The sequence below is a fragment of the Anas platyrhynchos genome, chromosome W, assembly GCF_047663525.1.
Source record: "Anas platyrhynchos isolate ZD024472 breed Pekin duck chromosome W, IASCAAS_PekinDuck_T2T, whole genome shotgun sequence".
Classification (NCBI taxonomy): domain Eukaryota; kingdom Metazoa; phylum Chordata; class Aves; order Anseriformes; family Anatidae; genus Anas; species Anas platyrhynchos.
Window position 1 is genome coordinate 3,437,770 of NC_092620.1, and position 16,615 is coordinate 3,454,384.

At 54.5% G+C, this 16,615-nt stretch overlaps 1 protein-coding gene and 1 pseudogene across 1 annotated transcript; one reads left to right on the forward strand and one right to left on the reverse strand.

The window, feature by feature from the left end:
- Positions 1-1,415: 1,415 nt before the first annotated feature.
- On the reverse strand, positions 1,416-6,040 carry LOC101798346 (cyclic AMP-responsive element-binding protein 3-like). Its single transcript, XM_072030492.1, is given in 11 exon segments — positions 1,416-2,425; positions 2,428-2,589; positions 3,018-3,096; positions 3,230-3,314; positions 3,467-3,535; positions 3,686-3,792; positions 4,276-4,368; positions 4,585-4,709; positions 4,957-5,230; positions 5,300-5,437; positions 5,882-6,040. Coding segments are annotated over 11 exon segments (1,488 nt in total). The 3' UTR covers positions 1,416-2,228.
- Positions 6,041-6,137: 97 nt separating this feature from the next.
- LOC101795363 (talin-1-like) overlaps positions 6,138-16,615 on the forward strand; it is a 42,927-nt pseudogene continuing 32,449 nt past the window's right edge.

Consider the following 16,615-nt stretch of genomic DNA (forward strand, 5'->3'; position numbering starts at 1 on the left):
CGAGTACAGGGGGACAATCACTTCCCTAGACCTGCTGGTCACACTACTTCTTATCCAAGCCAGGATGCTGCTGGCCTTCTTGGCCACCTGAGCACACTGCTGGCTCATATTCAGACGACTATCCACCAGTACTCCCAGGTCCTTCTCCACCAGGCAGCTTTCCAACCACTCATCTCCCAGCCTGTAGCACTGCTTGGGGTTGTTGTGCCCCAGGTGCAGGACCCGGCACTTGGCCTTGGTGAACTTCATACAGTTGGCCTCAGCCCATTGGTCCTGCCTATCCAGATCCTCCTGCAGAGCCTACTTATCCTGCGACAGATAGACACTTCCCCCCCAACTTGGTGTCATCTGCATGCTTACTGAGGGTGCACTCAATCCCCTCATCCAGATCATCAATAAAGATACAAAACCAAAAGCAAGGCCGGAGCTCCTAGACCAAGCTGGCACCACAGAAGGTCCCTGGGGAAGGAGCAGTGGCTGCCTTCCCAGGGTCACCTCATCCTAGAGGCAGAAACATGCTGTCACCTGTCCCAAGGCACAGTCCATGCATGAGCTGCACTCTTCCACTTTTTCTCCTCTGCAAACAGAGACGCAGCAAACAATTTTACTTCCTGTCCATCTACACAAGCACCTTTTCCTGTGCTTTTCTGCCATAAGCATGGTGCTGCCTGCCTCTCTGGGTTCCTGCACCCCAAACCTCATGCTGGGCTCTACAGCCTGAGCTCAGGAGCTGCTGGTGCCTCCATGGATCCAATGATCCCAACTGAGCTCAGCACACAGCCTTCATTTAGCAACCATTGCCTTCCCATTGGCAGGGTCAGCCCTGGGCCCCCTGGCTGAGGGGATGGGGGCTATTACACCACTCCAGCTTTGCTTCACTTCCTGCAATTGTGCAGTTTCTTGTTACAAAAGCAGAAGTGGGAGCAGACAACAGCTCCTTGCACTTCCTCCAAGGGAAGTTACTTAGTTCTGCTGTGCTAAGTGCCGCTGTGCATGGCATGGTGCTATGGGCCTGCTGCCGCCACTCCCCGTACACGGGTGTCATTAATGTGTACTGGCACCACCTGTTTGTCCCAAACTGTTTCCAGGGTGTTCACACATCCCCAGCCTCTGCTAGACTGGAAGTGGGACTCCTGCACTTGGGGGTACTTCTGTGATACTCCCAGCCCCTTGCCCAGCCTCACCTGGTCAGCCCAATCCCAGACTGAAAAGACCATGGAGGGCACAGTTACACAGCATATTTTATTTCCACTTCATTAACAATGAAACATCCTCACCAGCTTAGATCTGAAGTAGGGCAAGGAGAGGTGCTCAGCAGGTACCACCGGGCTGTACTGCAGGAAGGACACCAAGCTCCAGCTCACAGAGCAGCTGCTGCACCCCACAGAGCAGCTAGAGCCAGCTGACTGCCTCACTGCAAAGCTTGGCACAGCTCCAGATCCAGCCTGCAGACAGGAAAGTCTTCAGAAGAGCAAGAGGCTTCACAGCTCTTGGGTCTGCTCCCCCTTAGTAGCCTTGCTCCTTCTCCCCAAGGGGCAGAAGTCCGGCTTTGGGCTGTGAAATAAGAAAGGCTCAGCCCCTGTGAAGGGAACCGGCTCACACAGCTTGGGAATCCCCAACACCTTCTCTAGCCAGGCCAGCAGCAAGCCCATGGCTCAACAGCTACCAGAAACAGGGGAAGCATAGGGGCTGTCGCAAGGGCAGGACCACTGCCTGTCACTGAAGGTCACTATCCAGCTTGCCATCTCACACCCAAACACCAGACAGCACTGCAGAGTTACTGGGGAAAGACAAGGAAGAAGTGCTTGTGGCTACCAGACACAGTAAGAAGGGCAGGACTGAGCCTGTTCTGCTTCTTTCCCGCCCAGATGGAGATGAACAGCAGCATTCTGCACCACCTGCCTCCAGTCAGATCAGGTATTGGCATCTCAGGCCCAGCTGCCTTCACTCTCCATACCACAGCCCTTCCCCAGCCCAGGAGGAAGGCAACAAAGCTCCCAGAGCTTTCCACCCCATCTCAGGCAGGCTCCTGTTACAGATATACAGAGCAGGGTGTAGGAATAGATAACCTGTAAAATGATTCCTCTGGTAAACCCTGAGCTGCCAGCAATCAGGAGATTATTTAAAAGCATTTGCTTTGACAGATTCTCTGTTGACACAGTTCTGCTTGTCTCTCCCTGACAGGGTGCCCTGCCTCACCCTGGTAGGCAGCAAGCAGGAGGTGATGGTCACATCTCATCAGCATGGTGCTGCTGGATGACAACAGTGGCAGCACACTCCACCCACTCCTGACTCTTGGCTTTCCATGGCACCAGCACCTCAGAGTGCAAGGGGTTACTCCAGGAGCGCTGCTCCTGCAGCTGGGGATGGCTCAGCTCGGAGCCTGCTGTCGCAGGAGGGTCAGAGGATGAGTTGCTGTTGAATCAGGCTTGGGTGGACTCTGCCCCTCTTCCCGTGACTGACTGAGGCTGCCCAACAGTGAGGTGTCCTCAGGCTCAGGGCTGAGCCTCTCCAGCACAGCTTCCTCTTGCCTGCTGTGTGCTGTCTGCCAAGCCTGGTTCGGGAACTCACGAATCTGCTGCAATAGCGCTGTAAGAGGGAGAGCTGCCTCATCATTCCCAACTCAAGAGCAGGATCCATCAACCTCTTGTTATCCTACTAAGCACAGGCCACCACCAAGCCCATGAGAGGAGAACAAACTGTTCAATCAGGGCTGCCTCCTCCCAGGGAGGTGGGGTGAGGATGCTTCACAGCAGCCAAGCACAAGCACAGCCTGCACTCCAAGTGACAGCAGATCTGGGCAGTTCTGATATCACCCCTAACCTTGGGAAGGTCTCTGCAACAGGGCTGGGGAAGGGTCTGGAACTGGACTGAGAAAGGGAAGACAAACCATATGCTCATCATAGGTGAGGGGCTCTTGGGTTGGAAGTGTCTGAGAATTTGGGCTCTGTGGGAAGTGCTCTACCCTGGAGGGCAGCACTTTCCCTGGAACCATGCTCAGCCCCCTGGGCACTCACCTCCAAGCTCTGGATGCAGCCCTCTGCTCCCAAACGAGTAGAAACTGGGCGAGACAATGAGGCAGGACAGAACCAGGACCTGGAAACAAGATCAGCAGAGCTCACAGCAAAAGGATATGAAAAGGCATTACTGGCTGCAATAAACACCTGTCTCCCAAACTTATGGGGACAGCCAAGGCCCCTTCCCAAACACTGGAGCTGAAGCCACTCACCATGACGCAGGTGCTCAATGTGGTCATTTTGGTGGTGGACTGTTTCACCAAGGCCTGCAGTTTGTGCAGCTGCTCAAGCAGAGACCTGAAGGAGAGCAGGCACAGCAGGTTAGCACAGCAGTTGATCCACAAGCTGCGCACCCCTCCTTCCCTTTTGCAGCCAGTGACAGACCACAATCCCAAGCAGAGGAACAACCTTACCCACCACATCTCCTGCCACATCCAAAGAAAACTCACATGTTCTGCTTCTGCAGGAGCTGCACCTTCTTCTGCAGCTCGTGGTTCTGAGCTGTGCAGGCTGCCACCCTGCCCAGGACAGACAAACAGCATAGGGGAAAAACAGAGAATCATAGAATATCCTGAGTTGGAAGGGACCCACAAGGATCATCAGGTTTGCTCTCTTTCTGCCCATGGTGGCAAGACCCCAGCAGCAGCACAGCTGCTGTGTACCCATACCTGTTTTCCAGGCCATCCACATAGATCTTCTTCCTGTGATGACTGTCCTGGGCTGACTGCTTGTTCCAGATCTTTTGACACACTTTCTTCAGAAGCTGCTCCTCAGCCTGCAAGAGCCATTTCTCATTAGCAGTCACTCCAAGGTGATGGCAGCCTAGCCCTTACAAATCCTGCATAGCACTCAACCTTGCTTAGAAAGGCAGAAACCTATGTATTTTTGTCCTCTGCTCTTCCCACACCAGTGAATGAACTGCACAAGCTGCAAGGCAAACTCTGACCTGCTGATAATACTGGCAGTTTCCCAGTATACCAGAAAAGCAAAGCACACTGAAGGAAGATGAAAAGCATGCAGGTCATGAGCCACCAGGCAGGTGGGAAGAAGGCTGAAAACACTTGTAGTGTAACTGCCTCCTGCAATCAGTCACAAGGGGGGGGGGGACACTGAGAGCAGCCAGGGCACTGAAGGAAGGAGCAGGACCCTGAGTCCTGCCGTACACTGCCCTGTCGAGGCACTGTCCTACATGTTCAGTGTAGAAGTGTTTGAGGAATCCAAGTCTGCTTGGGAGTGACGAGCTGCAGTGAGAACTCACTTTGGTCGGTGGCAGACAGGTTGGCAATGAAACACCTTCTTTCTCCAGGAGTTGCCTCTCTTCATCAGTCAGCATCAGTTCTGGGAAGTCAGGCTGGAAAACAGCAGAAATATACCTACTGAGAATCCAAAGTAAAGGGAGGGGGGATCCACCCCAGGACAGAGAAGGCATGCAGAACGAGGATAAGCTCTCCTAAAGCACTATCACGCTTTCCCCAAAGATATCCCTCAGAGTAGCCAAGACTAGAAAAAAGGGGAGATGGGATGAGAAGCAAAGGCTGGGCCCACCACCACACGCTTCCTTAGGCACAGCTGTTGGTATCTGCATGGTGGCTCTAGGCATGAGCTGGGGTCTGGCGTCCACATCAATGGCAATTGGGAAACTGGAGCTCTGTTCCAGTGCCTCAGTTGTGCTTTCCAAACCCATCCATGTCTCTGGGGAAGGAGAGTCAAGCTACGGGCCTCAGTGAAGCAGCACAAACACCTCACCAGCCAGATTTGAGTAGCATGGAATTGCAATTTTATGGCAGCAGAAAACCATGAAACTTGTCTCTCCATTGCTACTTTGTGCCCCCACACAAAACCTGTGTCAGGGTGCTTTTCTGCTAGGCATGGCACCGCCTGTAGCTAGGACAAAAAGACCCCCCCCCCCCCCACACACACACACACACACATCACTTACCAAAGTCAATGGAAACATCTCCTTCTGCCATATCAGCCCTCATGCTTTCCAGTGCAGGCCAGTCTTGATGGAGGGAATAACTGTGATCAAACTGCACAATATCCAAGCTCTGAGGGCTGCTGGCAAAGTCACTGCCAGGGCTATGGAACAGATTCTGATCCTCAGAAATGCCGCTGTCACTGTCAGCAGATGAACAGCCCTGCAGTGGGCCTGGTTCATTTTCACAGGGGCTCAGCACGTGGCTGATGAAATCATCCATCTCCTTGTTTAGGAGCTGTGGAGAAAAGCCTTCTGCTAAGCAGGGAGCCAAACCCAGCAGCCTCCGGATTCCTGCAGAACTCACCTTGGGCCCTGGCAGGCCCCAGCCCTCCAGCAAGAGGTTCTCCTCCCCTGGGTCTACAGTGTCATGAGTGTCATCGCTGAAGAGAAAGCCAAGCAGGTCCTTGTCTGCCAGGGCAGCCAGGTCCTCTGGGCATGCCATCTGAACGAGACACCCATAGTGAGCCCCAGGCCTTTGGTGGTGGTGCCGCTTAACATAAAGGCACCCGGGACACCAAGAAGCTTTTAGGCTTCAGACAGGTGCCCCGGAGGGAGGAGGAAAAAGGAAAAGTGAAGCAGGATGGGGCAGCAGGGCTTCGGGCGTTGGCAGAGCAGTGAAAGAGAGCGGGACCAGCCAGGCCTCTATGCCCCAGCAGCACGCACAGAGCAGACAGCAAGAGATAAGGCTGACAGAAGAGCCCCAGGAAGGCACGGGCGCGCGCTCCCGCCCCCAACCGCGGAGCCACCAAGTGAACGAGAACAACCCCAACCCAGCCCCCATCATGGACCCAGTCATAGCCTCACCTGGACGTTGCATCCACCACCCGCCAGTGACGCCACCGCCCTCCCAGAAGCCCTCGCGCAGCACCACACAGTCCCGCCTCACCTCGCTCCGCCCCCGGGTGATGCAGTGGCGCGAGCCCCGCCATTGACCGATGGCACGGGAGCGCGCGCGGCGAGGCGGGAGCTGGGAGCTGCCCGCGGGTGGCGGAGGAGTGGGGGTGGGTGCGGTACTGGTCTGTTGGGGATGCCCGCTGGGGGTCATGGGTGCCGATGTGCAGGGACCGAGGCCACCGCACCGCTCTGTCCAGTGGCGCACGGGGCCTAGCGCATGCGCGGCGTGGGCCGGCGGGGCGGGAAGCGGGCGGTGCCGTCCCGCTGCTGCACAGCCTCGGCGGGCCTGGCGCGCTGTTCTTGCTCGTGCACAGGTACGGGGCCAGGGGCGCGGGCGACGCGGCCTCGCCTAGCGCGGGGACTCCTTACCGGGAGGGTCCCGGTGCTCTGGGACACCCCTCACTTCCCCCGCCCCCGCCTCCCCCCGCTTATCGGGTTTGGGGCTTGGGGCCGGGCCACGCCGCAACGCGGCGACTCTGTCGGCGGGTGGACCCCTGGGGCGGGAGCCGCTGTACCGGGGACTCTTGGGGCTGGGGGGGAGTGGGGCGAGGAAACGCGCGGCCGCTCCTCTTCTTGCCCTGGGCTCACGGGGGATGTTCGCGGCTGCGTCCTGCTTTCCCGGGCCCCGAACCAGCAGCACCTAACAGAGCGTCCTTGATCCCGCATAGGATGTGGGGTGAGGCGGGGGCCGCGGCCGTGGCTGCATTTCCCCTCCCAGTCCTTTCAACCAGCCAATGGCGTCAGCCCCATATTTGGTAGCAGTGCTGCCGCTTGATGACCCCGCTGGGGGCTGGTGGCAGGGTGGGAACAAGCACCTGCAGTACCCACCATGGCTCCAGATGGAGAGGAGGAAGAGGAGGAGGAAGGCAAGAAACAGAGTGCATCAGCTGTGGGGCTGTCGTCTACCTCTGCCACCACCAGCAGCTCCGTGCTACTGTCCCAGCAGGAATGCCTCCACGTTCTGGCACTTCCAGCCCCATGAAGCCACGCTTCTGCTATGGGCATAGGTGCTGGGCTAGGCAAGTTGATTTTCTGTTTTTTCTGGGCTAAAAATTAACTTTGCATCACCACACAAATCCTTGCATCAAGGCAGAGTTGCAGCTTGCAGGCATTGCAGTGGTGCCTCAAGACCTAGCCGTACATGTGGCCTAGCAATTGTTTTGCCTTCTCTGAGATTAAAAGGAAGAAAAACAACCACACAAAAAAAATAAATTCTAGACCTTCCCAGCTGCTGCAGGCTGCTTCTGTTCCTGCATCACCACCTAAACCTTCACAGGAGGCTTTGGCAGAGTGGCAAGGCTGAGGCTGGCTGTGGACCCCAGGCAGAAGGGCTGGGAGAGTTTCCTGCAGCCAGGGCTGGGCCCCACCTGGTGCAGGGCCTTTCCCAGGGACAGTTCAGTGTGGCAGTAACACCCAGAGCTTCCTTCAGCACCAGTATAGTGAAAAGAGAGAAATCTGTTTGTTTGATAAAGGTCTGCAGCTTCTGGAAACTTGCCATCAGTGTGCTGTGGAGGCTGTCTTCAAGCACAGCCTCTGGCGTAACAAAAACCCTATAGGGCTTTATATTTTTTTATTATTATTGTTGTTAATGTAAAACTTGCCCTGTACCTGTTGTTGCAGCAGTACTCTCAGGTCAGTAGACAGAATTGCAGCAATTATGTACAGGATGGAAAACTCGCTCCTGGGGCCAGTGGCCCCTGCTGGGGTGTGAGAGGTGGAGGGACAAAAGGCATCTGCTGCTGGTGGGGCTGCATCATGGAGGAAGAGCTTACAGCGAAATGCAGAAGTGCCTTCAGCTGGCCACACTGCTGCTGCGCTGGCATATCTGCCTTCACATACCAGTAAGCGATTGCTGACTTGTTTGCTTTCCCTGCAGTGTAGTCAGTGCAGAAATGTGGTGTGCGTTTGTCAAGTCTTTTTTCTCCTTTTTATTCTTTTTTTTTTTTTTTTTCCCCCTTCCTGAGGGATGGCATGAGGCTGGCTGTCCTCTTCCATCACTTTACACTTTGTCGCTGTGGCTGCTTTGTGCCCAGCGTAACACCAGTGCTGCAGCCCCTCTGCCCAGTGGGTGGGCAGTGCTCAAGGTGCCCCCAGTGCCAGCTTGCTCTGGGGGGACAGCACTAGTGTCACCAGCCTGGAGCCTCCAAGATGTTCCTGCAGCTTCAGCATGGCAGCAGAACCATGCTCTGGAATGACTTCTGTTGCTTTTTCAATTGAAATGCAGACATGCCTACTCCTGTCCTTGACATAGCACCCCGAGGCAGAAGCCACCTGGGGCTTCACCACCACATGGCTGCAGCTGTGGCCAAGGACTGTGGTGGTTTTACTCAGGTGGGCAGCTGAGCTCCACCACAACCGCTCTCTCACTCCCCCTCTCCTCAAAGAGGAAGGGGGAGAAAATACAACACAGAGAACTCGAGGTTTGAGATGAGAAAGGTTTAATTAAAGGGAAAGGGAATGGGAAGGAAAAACAGATACAAAAGAAACAATCAGTCCGCGCGGAAGCACAGAGAGAGAAAAAATTATTCTCTACTTCCCATCAGCGAGCGGTGTTCGGCCATGTCCTGGGAAGCAGGGCCTCAAACGTGTAGTAGTTGTTCAGGAGGAACAGCCCCCTCCCCCACGAGAGCCCCCCCTTTTATTACTGAGTGTGACATCAGGTGTTATGGAATATCCCTTTGGTTGGTTTAGGTCAGCTGCCCTGGCGATGTCCCCTCCCCATCACTTGCCCACCCCCAGCCTGCTGGCTCTTGGGGGCTTAGAAGGAGTCCTGATGCTGTGCCAGCACTACGCAGCAATAGACACAACACTGGAGTGATATCAGTGCTGTTCCAGCTACGAGTGCAGAGTACAGCACTGTGTGGGCTGCTGCAGGGAAAAGGTGACTTCAGCTCAGACAGACCCAACACAGCACTGTGTCTGGAGGAGGCACCCAGACAGATTTGCAAACCTCATGTGATGAGCCACTGCCAGATTGCTCTGAGGTTTGAGATGTGCTGCTTTAAATAGCAGAGACCACTTCTGCTTTAGAGACTGATGGGAGCAAAGCTCGGCTGCCTGGAGCATAAAGCGTTTTCTCAAAACATGGAAATAGCACTGAACCATCTCGCTTGCCTCTGGCTACTTGCTTGATGTTTTAAGCACCTTGTACATAAGTGTGTCCTGGTTTCAGTTATAACAGAATTAATTTTCTTCCTAGTAGCTGGTGAAATGCTGTGTTTTGGCTTAGGATGAGAAGAGTGCTGATAACACCCCGATGTTTTAATTGATGCAGAGCAGTGCTTATACTAAGCCAAGGACATCTCAGCTTCTTGCTCTGTCCTGCCAACGGGCAGGCTGGGGGTGCAGTAAGAGCTGGGAGGGGACAGACCCAGGACAGGTGACCCAAACTAGCCAAAGGGGTATTCCATACCATCTGACGTCATGCTAAACAATATATAGGGGTGGCTAGCCGGGGGGAGGGGGCCGGACTGCTCGGGGTTAGGCTGGGCATCGGTCAGCGAGTGGTGAGCAATTGCATTGTGCATCACTTGTTTGTACATATTATTAGTGGTAGTACTATTGTCATCATTGTATTATTATTATTATTATTATTGTTATTATTGTTGTTATTGTTATTATTATTTTCCTGTCTTATTAAACTGTCTTTATCTCAACTCACGGGCTTCACTTTCCATTTCTCTTCCCCGTCCCAGAGAGGGAGGGGGAGGGTGAGCAAACAGCTGCGTGGTGTTTAGCTGCCGGCCGGGTTAAACCACGACAAAGTGTCTGCAGCGTTACGTCTGGCGTGAAGCTGTAACGCCAAGTACAAGTGTCCTTTTCCCCCCAAGCTCTCAGTGCCTCACTTGTTGCGAGGCAGCACTCTGCTTTCAGCAAGGTGTGAGGCCGTTGGCATTGGCCACATGCACCTGCTGATGGTTGTGGAGGACCTGTGGGTCTGTACTGAGCTGGAAGAGTGCACATGGCATGAAGCTGCCCCTATCCTGCTGTAAAATGGTGTATTTCCTATTCAGCGCATGTTCCAGCTTGCCCTGCAGAGTGTTATATTCCTGTGAACTCACTGTTTTTGTCAAAAAGCTCAAGAGTAGGGCTGCTGGGATAGTCATCATGCTGGTGGCCTCACAGCATGGCTGGAAGGGTTCCTGCCTGCTCGCACCATCATTTTTTGCTCTATCACCATCTTTCCTTTGTAACATCCTGGTTTGGGCTGGGATAGAGTTAATTTTATTGTGCTATGCTCCCATTGGTCCTAGTCCCTGTCCTGGAGACAGCACGTCCTTTCCCCAGGGGCAGAGATGGAAAGCAGCCCTGTGCTCAGCTCTAGAATATTTTTAGATATAGGGAAGATGACAAACACCATCCCACTGACTGTAGCGGCCCACCCTGCCTGTGAAATGCTCAAAAAGCCCCTTCCAGCACTGGCTACTCCTCGTCCACACTGCACCACAACCTGCCCAGTGTTGGGGACTCATCCTGTTCAGGGGCTGCAGGTCAGGGTGCATGCACAGGGGCCCTGTTTGTGTTACATTCCTAGTTGGTGGGGGCCGAGGGCCTCTGTGAGGGCTCCTGCAAGCAGCATTGCCAAATGGCTCAGGAACGCACAGCTGGAGTGGCTCCATGTGCTAGTGGAGGCGACACCGTACTCCTCCCGCTCAGCCTCGGGCAAACATGGTGTGCATCCACCAGGATTTGTGCCTCCTTCAGCCAGCTGCGGCTTGAGGGAGCCTGGAGCAGGTCAGCCTGGATGGAAGCCAGAAGGCTCCAGAGGGCAGGGGAAGGAGCATGGGGTCAGGGGCACTGCTGAGCAGGGCAGGGATGGGCAAGTTGCCCCTTGGCAGTGGGGCAGAGGCTTGCGTCAAGCAGGGGAGCACTGAGAGCTGGATCTTGACCCAGCGTTGCCTGTGCCCCCTAGCGCAGGTGTCCCTGTCTTCTCCCCAAGAGCTCTGCACCCCCAGGAAGCGCACACAGGGTTTCCAGGCTTGGCACCTTGGGTTGCCCACGTGGGACCACTGCTCACTGATAGCGGAGCCAGACACTACTGGTCTTGGGTCAAAGTGGGCTTTTCCTCTTGCAGCTTCTGTGTCATGGTAATTATAATTAAAACCCCTTCTGTCATGCTGTCCCACCTTATCTCGCCATGCTGCTGGCACATTTCCTCCTCACTGTTGGTTGAGGGCTGCGGCCGCTGCTGCACATGAACAGAATCCACTGCTCCCCCACTGCCACGTCCACGTATGTATGGTGGAGTGGGCACACACATCTCCAGCTGAGAAGATCTCGGCCACCATCAGGTCCCTGGGGTATGCGTGGGGGCCTGGCAAGGAGAGCTGACCCAGTTGTGTCCTCTGGAAGGTGACGCAGGTGTGGGAACAGTCTTGCCACCACCATGGTTGCCCTCTCGCTGAAGATCAGCATTGGCAGTGTGGTGAAGACGATGCAGTTCGAGCCCTCCACCATGGTGTACGATGCCTGCTGCATGATCCAGGAGCGGGTGCCTAAGGCACAGATGGGACAGTGTAAGTCCGCAGTGTGGCCAGTCAACAAGCCCCAGTGACCCCATCTTGGCCGTGTGGTGCAGGGACAAGGCTCTGCCCTGCTCTTGGGCTCATCCCCTGTCCTCTCCTGCTGCCCGGTCTCTGCTTTCCCAGCTGCATCTCCTTTTTCTTCTTTTCATGTCCCTGGAACTGCCCTAAACAGCCTCTCACCTGCCTGGGACAGGCTTCCTTTAGGCACTGGTAGGCACTGGTATTTTCAGGACAGAAAGCCCCCTTCCCACTACTGCAGCTTTGAACAAGCCAAATTTATTTCAGGCTGTTCACAACCTGTTGCTGCTCAACAAATGGCTGTTCAGTCCCCTAAAAAAAAAAGACATTTCACAGCCTCCCTTTCCTGTTTCATCCCCACACAGGCCTGGGTTTCTGCACCTAGAAGAAAGTAGCAATGGGGTATGTGTTGGGTGCTCCCCATGGCATGGGCAGAGCAAGGTTCAAGGGAGAGGAGTGCCTAGGCACCACCAGGGGCAAAGAAACTTGATTCTGAACCTCAGAAGCTTTTGTGCAAAGCAGGGTTTTTGTTGGAGCCAGTACATCCGACTAGTGTTTGGTGCACAGTCCTCATCCACGAAGATACTCTCATGTTCATCCAAGCACCATGGCTGCTTTTGGAGGTCTGGAGACCTTCCCTTGCATGCAGTGATGCCAGTATACGCAGGTGTTGCTGGACAAAGCATTGCAGGTCTGCCAGCACATTGGGAGAGGTTGTTCTGATATCACTGCTTGGCCTGGAGAGCCCTTCGCTGGGTGGACAGGCTCCCAAAAATGAAGGCAGTGTCCCTGCCATGCAGGGTTGTGGTCACAAAAAGCTCCGAGAGGAGCTGACTTGACCTACGTGTTCAGGGTGCAGATTGTCATCTTGTAAGGTTGCTTGCTTAAAAATAGGTAAATAAGAATAACTGATAGTTCCTGCAGCCTGAAAAGTGTTCCCCTCGATTTCCTCTGCACCTCGATGCTCCCTGTCAGTGTATTGAGCACGGGACCAAAGCTTGGGGCTCTTTGGTCTCCCTCATTTATGCCTGGGACAAAATGTGGGGGCTCAGGGTGGTAGGAGAACACATGGGAAGTGAAATACTGGTCAAGCTATTTGAGCCTGCTCCTTGCCTGTCTTGTCTCCTCTCTCCTGCATGTATTTGTTAAGCTGGCCAAAGCTATGTGGGTTTGAACAGTTGCAGTGCTCCCAGTGGGTGTTCGTATACCATATAAGTTAACTTTTCCTTTCTTGGGAAATAGATAGCCCTCCCCAGTGGCTCTCCATGAGGCTGTGACGTGCTGGTGCGCTGCTACCTCGCTGAGCTTTTTCAGCTCTAATATCTCCCTGCTGCTGTCAGACTCAGAATTAAGCTGATGACAAACAACCTCACAATGCAAGTTGTGCCCTGATGATTCCTGTAGCCCTCCACTGAGCCCCACATTGGGCAGGGATTGGCCACGGCATGGGGACCATGGGAGGAGGAGGAGGGGAAGGCGAATACATCTGGGAGCAGCGGGTTCCTGGTGGAGCAGAGGAAATGCCTTCTTGCTCTGTGTGACCACAGCTTTCAGTTTTGGGGGGGGGCTGGGTGTTTATACAGATCCTCAGCCAATGCATTTCTTGCCCCTGGGCCCAAGCCAAGCTGCTCTAAGGGGCGAGGAGAAAACCTTAAAGGGAGCTGCTCGTGCCCGAGTTCCTGTCTGGTTGCTCACAGTTTTCCCTAGAACAGCTGGAGCTCGACCTTGCTGGAAACAGGACTGAGCTCGGCACTGCTGCTCCTTGCTGTCTTCCCTTCCCCACTACCGTGCCCCCAGCCCTCCCAAAGCATTTGGGTTGCAATTTTGGGAACCTCGGATATAGATCTTCTATTTATCTGTTTTTACCTCGTCTCTAGCTCAGAGCTCTTCTTTTCCTATTTGATCCTTGCAGCTGTTGTTTCTCTTTGCTGCCCCTACCTAGTAGCACTTGTGGATCCCTTTTTGAGCTGCTCTTGTGTTTTGTCGCCTTTAGCAGGGCCCTGTTAATTAAATCTGAGCACACTGTGCCCATGTCCCCCAGCAAACCCATCCTGAGCGTGCTTTCCTGCTCTCTCTGGACTGGGAGAGGGGTCCTAAGCCACTGGGCCAGGTGTTACTCAATTCCCCTGTTTTTGGCCTGGGTTTTGTGTCTGAAATGCAACATCCCCACATGCTCTGTGCTGAGCTGCCACGCTGGGCTCAGGCGCAAGCTTCCAGCTCTGCTTTTGCCCTATTTCGGGAAGCGCCTCTCCCCTCCTGAGCTAAGGATCCAGACAAGCTGCTCAGTTTTCAGAGCTTTAGAATTATCCTCTTAAAACTGGCTATGAAAATAGTTTTGTTTGTTTGTTTGTTTTTAAACAAACACACCAGCCTCCCTGGTTCTTCTGTTCTGTTTAGCAGGATCCTCAGCAAAGCATGAGGTGGGCAGGCGCAGGGCAGCTCAGGAATTTCCCCTTCCCTGCCAGCAACGCCCCCTTACAAAACCAATGACCAGCCAAGCAGCTGCTGGAGGGGAGGAAAAGGGGCAGAGCCTGGTGTGGTGCTGGCTTCTTATGAAAAGAGCACCGGGGCTGTCCCTGGGCTCCAGCAACAGCAGACCCATCCAGTACCCCCACCCAAGCTGTCAGGATTTACAGAATATCAGTTCTGCACTAATTCACCAACTCTGAGACTTTGTAAACCTCCAGCATGTCCTCTTCCAGCCTGCTCCTCCCCAAAATGAGGAGTGCCAGCTTCTTCAGTCCCTAGTACTGAGTGGCTGCTCTTCCTGGTCCATCATTTTAGCTGCCCCTCTCGATGCCCTCTGCCTTGTTCCCAGCACCCTTCCTGATGATGCCCAGCATTTTGTCATCATGTTTTGGCTGTTATGTTTCACACCAAAGATTTTAGAGAGCTGTCAAGCACAACTCCAAGCTCTTCCCTCGGTTGTGACTGTCACCTCTGAGTCAGCATTATGTAGGCGTGCTTTAGATGAATTTTCCTGTGGATAAATAGATGTAAAACACCTACCCTAATGCTCATTTGCCAGCTTTTTGCCCACTCAGGCTTTCCTCCTGCTCGTGGCAGTTGTGGCTGCTTGCTGCAGCATACAGGGTGCTGCTGTACTGTGCGCACTGGTCTCATCCAGCCCAGGGCTATGCCGACAGAGGTTCTCTCTGTTTTCCAGCCAGTGATTTTGGGCTGTTTCTCTTGGATGAAGACCCAAAGAAAGGGATCTGGCTGGAGGCTGGGAAGGCTCTGGACTACTACATGCTCCGCAATGGGGTAAGCATCCATCTTGCATTGGGCATGCCTGCCCTGCATCATGCACCCTGCGGTCAGCTGGAGCTGTAGGTGCTTCGGTGGGATGCAGGTGCCCAGTGCCACTGCTGGGAGCTGTGTTGGCTGTGCCTGCAGGACACCATGGAGTACAAGAAGAAGCAGTGGCCCCTGAAGATCCGCAAGCTGGATGGGACGGTGAAAACAGTCATGGTTGATGACTCCAAAACCATCACAGACATACTGATGACAATATGCACCCGAATCGGTGAGAGGGTGGGCAGTGGTGTCAGGGAGGAAGGGAGGTGGCAAGGGACAGGAGGGTCTTCGGGGAGGGGAGCGGCACCAGCTCAGTTCCATGCACTCCTGCAGGCATCACCAACTACGATGAGTACTCCCTTGTTCGTGAGATCATGGAAGAGAAGTAGGAGGAGGTCACTGGCACCCTCAAGAAGGATGAGACCCTGCTGCGGGATGAGAAGAAGATGGAGAAGCTCAAGCAGAAGCTGCACACGGATGACGAGCGTATGTGCTGGCGAGCGCTGGGGATGGAGTCAGCCTGCGTAGGGGGCGGAGGGGATGGGATCAGGGCCTCCTGTCTGGGTGTCTGTCCATCCCTGCTCATGCTCTGCCATTGCCTGCAGTGAACTGGCTGGATCACGGCCGGACCCTGTGTGAGCAAGGCATCGATGACGAGACGCTGCTGCTGCGACGCAAGTTCTTCTACTCCGACCAGAACGTGGACTCGCAAGACCTTGTGCAGCTCAACCTGCTCTACGTGCAGGTACAGTGCCTGGCACAGGTGTGCCTCACTCCGCTGCCCTGTGCCAGCCCCATCAGGGCTCACAATTGAGGTTTTTGGCCAGGAGCAGCCGTAGGGGATATTTCAGGATGCTCAGTTACATCCTCAGTGCCGGCACAAATCCCGTCTGGTGTGGAAGGCAGCAGGGCAGATCCCTGTGTCTTCTCTTCCCACGTAGGCTCGGAATGACATCCTTAACGGTTCCCACCCCGTCTCGTTCGACAAAGCATGTGAGTTTGCTGGCTACCAGTGCCAGATCCAGTTTGGGCCGCACAACGAGCAGAAGCACAAGCCAGTCTTTCTGGAGTGAGTGTCCTGTGGGTGTCAGCGCCTCTGCCAGCATCCTCCCTTAGTGCCTGCACTGATTCATAGCCCCTGGGGCTTCGTCATCCCAGAGGGCGAAGAGGTGGCCCTAAGGAGAAGTCTTTTGGGTCCTGGAATTGTCATTAGTGCAGTGACCTCTCTTACATCCTTCCTCTTCCCAAAAACTCTCTGCGCTGGCAAGGGTTTGTCCGAGGCTCTGTGCTGGGTGTCTTCATAGGCGAAATGGAATGGCTTCAAGCTGTGCTCTTACAGCTGATTTTGCTGTCTTTTGGCAGACTCAAGGACTTCTTGCCCAAGGAGTACATCAAGCAGAAAGGGGAGCGCAAGATCTTTATGGTATGTGCAGGGCAGAGTGGGGAGAGCCTGGGAAGGCTGTGATGGGGGGGGGGGGGGGGCAGCATGGTGTCACAGTCAGGGGACCATGGATCTGGCCTGATATCCTCTCATTGTTGCTACAGGCCCACAAGAACTGTGGAAACATTAGCGAGATCGAGGCCAAAGTTCGCTACATGAAACTTGCCCATTCCCTCAAGACCTACGGGGTTTCCTTCTTCCTGGTCAAGGTAGAGCAGTGGCTCCCCAGCCCCACTTTTTATGTTAGCTGGCCAAAATTCCCTTTTTCCAGCATCCCTTCATCATTCCTGTCTCCATCCACTCCTCACCCCAACCCACATTGCTCCAGCTTTCCTTGTGCCCTGCCCCTTATTTTGGCTTTCCCTCTGTGCTTCTTTCTCACTCCTTGGTTCATGCTTTTCCGTTTGTCCTTTTCAAGACCCACACTGCAGTTGTCATCATCTGG